This window comes from Podarcis gaigeae (genome assembly GCF_964106915.1).
Source record: "Podarcis gaigeae genome assembly, chromosome: 10".
Taxonomy (NCBI): domain Eukaryota; kingdom Metazoa; phylum Chordata; class Lepidosauria; order Squamata; family Lacertidae; genus Podarcis; species Podarcis gaigeae.
This window is the reverse complement of record NC_139686.1, coordinates 3,946,290-3,953,957: the sequence shown is the minus strand read 5'-3', so window position 1 is coordinate 3,953,957 and position 7,668 is coordinate 3,946,290. Positions and strand designations below refer to the sequence as shown.

Sequence of the window (7,668 nt, the reverse complement as noted above, 5' to 3'; positions counted from 1 at the left end):
GGGCATGTTTAGCCTGGAGAAGAGGAGAGCCATAGGAGAAATCTGAAGGGCTGTCACAAGGAAGATGGAGCAAGCTTGTTTTCTCCTGTTCTGGAGGCCAGGACTCGGATTCAAATTGCAAGAATGGAAATCCCAACTAAACATCAGGAAGAACTTTCTGACAGTAGGAGCTGCTCAGCAGTGGAACTGTCTCCCTCTGGAGGTGGTGGACTCTCCTTCCTTGGAGGTTTTTAAGCAGAGGTTGGGTGACCATCTGTCATGGATGCTCTAGTTGAGATTTCTGCATTGCAGGGGGTTGGGCTAGATGACCCCTGGGGTCCCTTCCAACTCTACAATTTTATGATTCTATGTTTCTATACTTGATGGGTAGGGCTGCTTGTTTCTATGCATCTTCTCCATGCTTACTTAGGGTTTTCCCATTATTTCTGTGTATCCACAAGTAGTAGCAGGACTATGTTTATAGTCAATTTAAAAACATAAGAAGAGTGCTGGATTAGGCCAATGGCCCATCTAGTCTAAGGTTACCAGACATCCCCATTTCCTGGGGACAGTCCCCAGATTTACAAATCAGTCCCCATACAAAATTCATTGAAGTTGAAAAGTGTCCCTGGATTCACTGAAAAAAATCTGGTAGCCTTAATCTACCCCAGCATCCTTTTCTCAGAGGGGCCAATCAGATGTCCCAGTGGGAAGCCCGTGAGCAGGATCCGAGCACAAGAGCCCTCTCCCCTCCTGTCGTTTCTACCAGCTGGGATTCAGAAACATTAATGCCCCTGGCTGTTGAGTCTGAGCACAGCCATCTTGGCTGCTAACCCTCTCCTCCATGAATCTGTCCAATCCCCTTTTAAAGCCAACTAAGTTGGTGACCTTCACGGCCTCCGGTGTTATACTTGTTAACGAAGAAATCCGAGGGCTCCCTTGGACAAAAAAACAAGGACACCAGCCAGGAATACCAGAGCAAAACAGCAGCCAGTAGGCTTGGTCTTTATTGAAGACTGTCGTGACAGGACTCCCACCTGCCACCAGGTGAAACAAAATGAAAGCCCAGAACAAAAGAAGACCCCAACTTTTATTACTTACTAATCCCCCAAGCTACACCCCTAGAACTACATCACAACTACATCATGATTACATCATTGACACATCACAAAAAGGAGGGGTTGTGGGAGGGGTTGTGGTGGTAACCTGAGTATCTTGTCACCTGGGTGGTTCCTCCTTTCCCCCTCCACATGAGTCATTTCCAGAAGACAAAGGGGAGTTGGCAGTTTCCTGCCCCCGGTGGGAAGAGCTTATCATTGTCCTTTGTTCCAGTCCATGCTGAATCCACTCCTATATGCAAGTTCTTTGTGACCTTCATGGCCTTCTGTCTAGGACCATCAGGGTTGGCATAGCAACTGGGCAGGGCTCCTGTGTATGTGCTGGTATGCTCAAGAGATTATGGCTGACCTGTACCAAACCTTCCCCATTTTGTAGTCCTTCCTTCATGCAATAAAATAAGAGTGGAACGGTGCAGATCCGATGTATGGTTCATTTTCTATGAATTTATAACAGAATCGTAGCGTATGTTGTGTGTGTGTGTATGTGTCAGAGTTTGTAGAAACTGAATGATGGGGAGGGGGGTTTCCTGCGACATACTGTTGGGGGAACCTACTCCTTAACTTAAAGAAAACAAAAGATATTATTGTGGTCTTTAGGAAATATAAATTGAATATTCAGCCACTCATTATTGAGGGGAAGTGTGTGGAGCAGGTCTCAGTGTTTCAATTTCTGGGAATGAAGTTGAGAGATGACCTAACCTGGGCAGAAAACAGCAAAGACCTGATGAAGAGAGCGCAGCAGAGGTTATATTTTCTGAGAATCCTCCAGGAAAACAATCTCTCAAAGGACCTGTTGATGGCATTTTACCATTGCACTGTTGAGACTGTATTAACTTATGGTCTGTGTGTGTGGTTTGGGAGCTGCACGGTCAGGGGAAAAACAACGCTGTTCAGCGTTGTAAAGACTGCGGAGAGAATAATTGGGTGCACTCTTCCCATTTTGGATCAAATCTATGCTCCCAGGTGTCATAAGAAAGCTGCAGAGATAGCGCAGGATAGTGCGCACCCCGGAAATGATCTCTTTCAGCTTCTGCCTTCTGGAAGAAGGTCCAGGGTTATAAAGACTAGGACCAGCCGCCTGAGAAACAGTTTCTACCCAAATGCGATTTTGGTTTTAAACACAGTGTAAGGTAGTCTCTATGGGAGTATATTGTATTTAAAAATGGGGCATCAGAGTTTTTAGGGGGCTAACCAGGTTGGGATAGCTGGGATAGCAGGCTTGTTGGTTTTTGAAAGTCTTAAGTAGATTATTTCAGTTTTGTTGTTCTGCATGAGACAATGACAATAAAGATTATCGTATCGCATCGTATCATATTGTATCGTAATATAAGCCTCAGCCCCCCCCCCCAATTCTGAATGTGAAAAGTTAAAGTGTGGCTTATATTTGTGACCTTATGCTATGCAGCCACGAGCGCTGGGCAAACAGCGCCAGGAGCATGGCAAAATGGCACCCGCCCTGTGCATACTCCCCCGTCCGGAAAGGGGGAGAGCGAGGAAAGGGAAAGGCTGATGGCAACCCAGCCCGGCTCCCCCCCCCCCCCGCGCGCCCAGTATGCAGCCAGGAACAGCGAGGAAAGGAGCAGCTAATATTTAGGTATTTTTTCTTTTTTTCTCCCCACCCCCTCCAATTTTCAAGGTGCGGCTTATATTTGGGTGCGGCTTATATTCCGGTCAATACGGTTTGTTTTGTTTGTGGTGATGTAATTTCTCTCCACCCCAAAAACATTACGAGTCCTCTAGTATCCCCACGGACATTTTGAAGGAGACAGAGGCCGACGTGTAGGAGAATCGCTTTATTGATGTCTCGACACAGAGAAGAGCAAGTCTGGCTCACGAGCGATCTCAAAATCTGTGATGGCTGGGCAGGCAGGTGGACTTGGGCAACTGTGGAAGACAAGGACCCACAACTTGGTCCCGTTCTCCAAAGCGCTGAAATTGCCGAAGCCCATTCCTACACCGGGGCTTTGCAGATGTAGTAATTCTCAGTATTGCAGTTATTTTCACTCCAGTCCATCAAGTCTAGAAAGACAAGGAAGAAGAAACATCAGTTGGAGGAAGCAGTGTTTCTGAATAACAGCTGCTGGAAGCCAGAGGAAGAGAGAGGACTCAGAGTCCTACTTGTGGGTTTGCAATTGCTCTAGGAAGCATTTTTTTAAAGGGAGCCTAGTATTACTCATGCTATCCAGTTTCATCCAGTATAGGGCTAGAGCTACATGCACACTGGTTTGTAAGGAGAAGGGCCTTCTCGGTGGTGGCGCCTGCCCTGTGGAACGCCCTCCCATCAGATGTCAAGGAAATAAACAACTATCTGACATTTAGAAGACATCTGAAGGCAGCCCTGTTTAGGGAAGTTTTTAATGACTGATGTTTTAATGCAGGCTTCCTCAGCCTCGCCCCTCCAGATGTTTTGGACTACAATTCCCAACATCCCTCACCACTGGTCCTGCTAGCTAGGGATCATGGGAGTTGTAGGTCAAAAACAACTGGAGGGCTGAGGTTGAGGGAGTCTGTTTTAATGTATTTTTAATCTTTTGTTGGCAGCCGCCCAGAGTGGCTGGGGAAACCCAGCCAGATGAGCAGGATATAAATAATAAATAATAAATTATGATTATGATTATTAGCCCTGTTTCAGCTCTTAAAAAGGGGGCGGGTGTAGCTTTGGAGACAAACAACAGTGCTTTCAGGAAGGAGTTCTGACGGGAGGAGATTCCTATATCCCCAGATTTCTGCACCGTACAATAATTGTGGCACTATGGGGCTCAACTGTGGGGGCTACTAAGCTCTCCCCGTCCTGAACTCTGGAAAACCGTAATAAAGAGTGGATAGAGTATGAGGATTTCAGTTTAACTGCAAGTAGGTTTGACTTCCAGGACAGTTTTGAATTAAAACCCAAGCTCAGGTACTTATAATAGCATTGTTGTTCAATAGGTTTACAGTGGCACCTCCGGTTCGGAACTTAATTCGTTCTGGAGGTCCATTCTTATCCTGAAACTGTTCTTAACTTGAGGTGTCATTAGCGAAAGCGCACCTCCCGCTGCGTGAAGGCCTCCAGTGCACGATTTCCGCTCGCACTCTGTGGCAAAGTTTGCATCCGGAAGCAACTTCTTTCGGGTTAGCGCAGCTCGTAATCCGACGCGTGCGCAACCAGAAACGTTCATATCTAGAGGTATCTGTGAGATTTTCTCCTCTTCCCCAAAATCACCACTTTAGGTTTAGACTGATTGACTGTCAACTGCTCTTTTGTGCAAAAGACATTCAACTTCCCCAAAAGTCTCCACATCCCAATTAAGGTAGCAGAAATCAAAACAGTACCGTCGGCATACAAAAGAACTGCGAGTTTGACATCCTCAACAGAAACAGGAAAATATTCTAGACCTCTTAGTTCTTGAACAATATCATTTATATCAAAATTGGGTGGAAAGGGTGCTAGGAGACATCCCTGTCGGACTCCCCTGTCCTTGTGGATTTGACTAAATAGGTCATTGGAATGACCCAACCGCATCTTCTTATGTTCACATGTACTGAACTTTTCCTCCATAGGGTCGCTGCTTCTATGCTAGTAACTAAGCTAGTATCTAAGAACCTTTCACTTATCTTTAAGGAAACTTTAATCTTTGTTTCATACAAACCTCATGGTGTCCCTTCCAGTGGTGTCCAAACTTTTTTCAAAGAGGGCCAGATTTGATGAAGTGAAGGGCCGTGAGGGCCGACCAAAGGGCCAACCAAAGTTATTGACTTTTTTTAAAGGATTTTACCCCAAAGTTTTTTAAAAGATTGATGTTGTTGAGTTTTCTTAGGGTTGAAATTCTTGAGCATTTTTTAGGATGGAAGTTGCTGATTTTTTTAAAGATTTTACACCAGGAAACAAACCGCCACAGCGGCCGGATTAAACTGACCAGTGGGCTGAATTAGGCCCCCCAAAGCGGACTTTGGACATGCCTGTGAGTTGTTCTAGAGGGGAGAGAAAACATCTGGGAAACCCTGGTTGCCATATATCTGGGAAACCCAGGACATGTCCTCTTTTGGGGGGGGGGGACACATGCCCACCCGGGCAGATTTTTCCTTTTTTTAAAAAAAAATATTTATTACTTTTAAAACTTACAAGAGAAAAAGAAAAGAAAAAAGACGAGAAGAAAAAACAAAAGAAAGGGAAAAAAGACAATACAATACAATATATAAAAAATACAAAACACAACCTTAACACACAAAACAAAACAAAACAAAACAACTTCTGGAATGGATTAAGTTCATAAACCAAGGTACCACTGTAATATATTTATATGCCACTCATCTGACTGGGTTGCCCCCGCCATTCTGGGTGGCTTCCAACAAATTAAACCCATTAAGCACAATCTTGACAACTTGTGAAACCCCCCCTCCTCACCTGGACCAAGCATCTCGACACAGTGTTCGTCATTTCTGCGGGAGGGTTGTCCAGGTCCCCAAGGCAAGTAGCCGACCACGGCATTATCAGTCCATCTCCACCGTACAATCTGTAAAGGTAAAGCGACCCCTGACCATTAGGTTCAGTCATGGCTGACTCTGGGGTTGCGGCGCTCATCTCGCTTTACTGGCCGAGGGAGCTGGCGTACGGCTTCCGGATCATGTGGCCAGCATGACTAAGCCGCTTGTGGTGAACCAGAGCAGCGCACAGAAACGCCGTTTACCTTCCCGCGAGAGCGGTACCTATTGATCTACTTGCACTTTGACATGCTTTCGAACTGCTAGGTTGGCAGGAGCAGGGACCGAGCAACGGGAGCTCACCCCATCACGGGGATTCGAACCACTGACCTTCTGATTGGCAAGTCCTAGGCTCTGTGGTTTAACCCACAGCATGACAGCAAAAAGAGTTGGGGTCTTGACTAAGGAAGGGATGTCCCAACGTGAGGTCAGTCTCCCTTCTGCAGTAAGCGGCTCATGAAAATATAGTGTCTGGTTTTCAGCTGGAGGGATGGGAACAAATCCCAAGGAAGATGAGGCGATTGGACCTCTCAGACTTGTAGTGGATGGGGGAGATCTAGGAAGGATCAGCTGTTCCCCATCACCCTTCCTACGCCCCTGCCCCCACCCTTCAGCTCTTCTCCCCAGGGTGATTTTACAGCATGGCTGTCAATGAATTGATTTTCAGCTGGTGGGATGAGGCGGTTGGACCTCACAGATTTGTACTGCTTCGGGGAGATCTAGCTGGGATCAACTGTTCTCCATCACCCAGCACAAGAAATGCACCCCGATCCTCCCTTACAGAGATGGGAATATCTGCCCTTCCCTTCCCTGCAGGGAGCTCTCGTCTTCTGGACTGCTCCTCTGTGCCCTTGCCGGCTGCTGTTCCTACTGAGAGGCAAATGAAAAAGAGAGTTTGCCCCCTTTACTTACCCTCCCACGGCTTTTCCTTCTGAACAGTCCAATCCAGATGGGGCGATCGATCTCATATGCCCCTGTTATCGCAGAGGCTATACTTCTGTGCTCTTCCTCGCTAAGGATGGAGGCCAGGTGGCTTTTTCGCCCATATGTTTGGCAGTCCGCCTGGGAGAGAAAAAGAATAAGGGGTTTTACCCTGGAGGTGAGGGAAAGCTGCCTGGTTGCATCGAGCAGCTCCTGTAAGATTTCCCATGCAGGGTTGTGCAAGGACCACAGCACAGCTATAAGCTTTTTGTGTAGATCACCGTGACCTCACAACCATGGATGGATCTGCAGTACCAGGTGCCAGGGATATACAAAGCAGTGTGATCAATACAGTGATTGGTTCTGCTTCTCTCAAAGATGGCACCCCAATTTCTCATTTTTCCAACGTTACGTTTAGCCCCACCAGATTTCCACATCACTTTGTGATTGATTGGTTTATTAAAAACGAATTCCTCATGGAAATTCATTGATGAGACGTTCCACTTAGATGCACATTTTTGCAACCAATTTCCCCTAACATGATTCAAGATTGCACATTTCCCCCCACTAATATCTTCTATGTGTACTGTGCAGCCACCTATGTGGACGTCATTTGGCTGGAGAACTTCATGCATTGGCAACTTCAAGGCTGGATTGCTGCAATGTGCTCTATGTGGGGCTACCCTTGCGCTTGGTCCAGAGGAATATCTATGGAGGAAGCATATAATCCTGTCCACACACCTGTCTATCCTCATTCAGGCAGGAATTGAAGAAATAAAGATGGATTTGATGTGCTTGCCTTTCTGCAGCATCCATGGCACACAGTAGGATCCGTTCAGTGGGCTTCTGATTTTGCTGCACTCGTTAAAGCACACTTAAGACAGTCATGGCTGCCTGCAGAGAACCCTGGGAAATGTAGTTTGTTAAGAGTGCTGATGTCACGGAGCTCCAATTCCTAGCATCCTTATCAAACCACACTTCCCAGGATTATCTAGGAGTGTTTTAAATGTGGTGCGGATGGGAGCCTTATCTTCCGATTCAGAAGGAAAATAGTCAACTGGTTTCTACTCTTCATTGAGAAACCAGTTTTATATATTCCTTTTGTTATGTACTGAGTTGAATAGGATTCAGAATGCAGCAGTCTGATTGGTCCTAGAACAACAGGATCCCGATTGCTGCAGTCTGATTG

At 46.3% G+C, this 7,668-nt stretch overlaps 1 protein-coding gene across 1 annotated transcript; it reads right to left on the bottom strand.

The window, feature by feature from the left end:
• Positions 1-3,048: 3,048 nt before the first annotated feature.
• LOC310825842 (regenerating islet-derived protein 4-like) lies at positions 3,049-7,295 on the bottom strand (the record flags this gene model as incomplete). The annotated part of the gene is made up of 4 exons (XM_083699664.1): positions 3,049-3,116; positions 5,482-5,590; positions 6,471-6,620; positions 7,221-7,295. 4 exons carry the CDS (start codon positions 7,293-7,295, stop codon positions 3,049-3,051), a joined length of 402 nt encoding a protein of 133 aa, XP_083555790.1.
• Between the last annotated feature and the right edge of the window lie 373 nt (positions 7,296-7,668).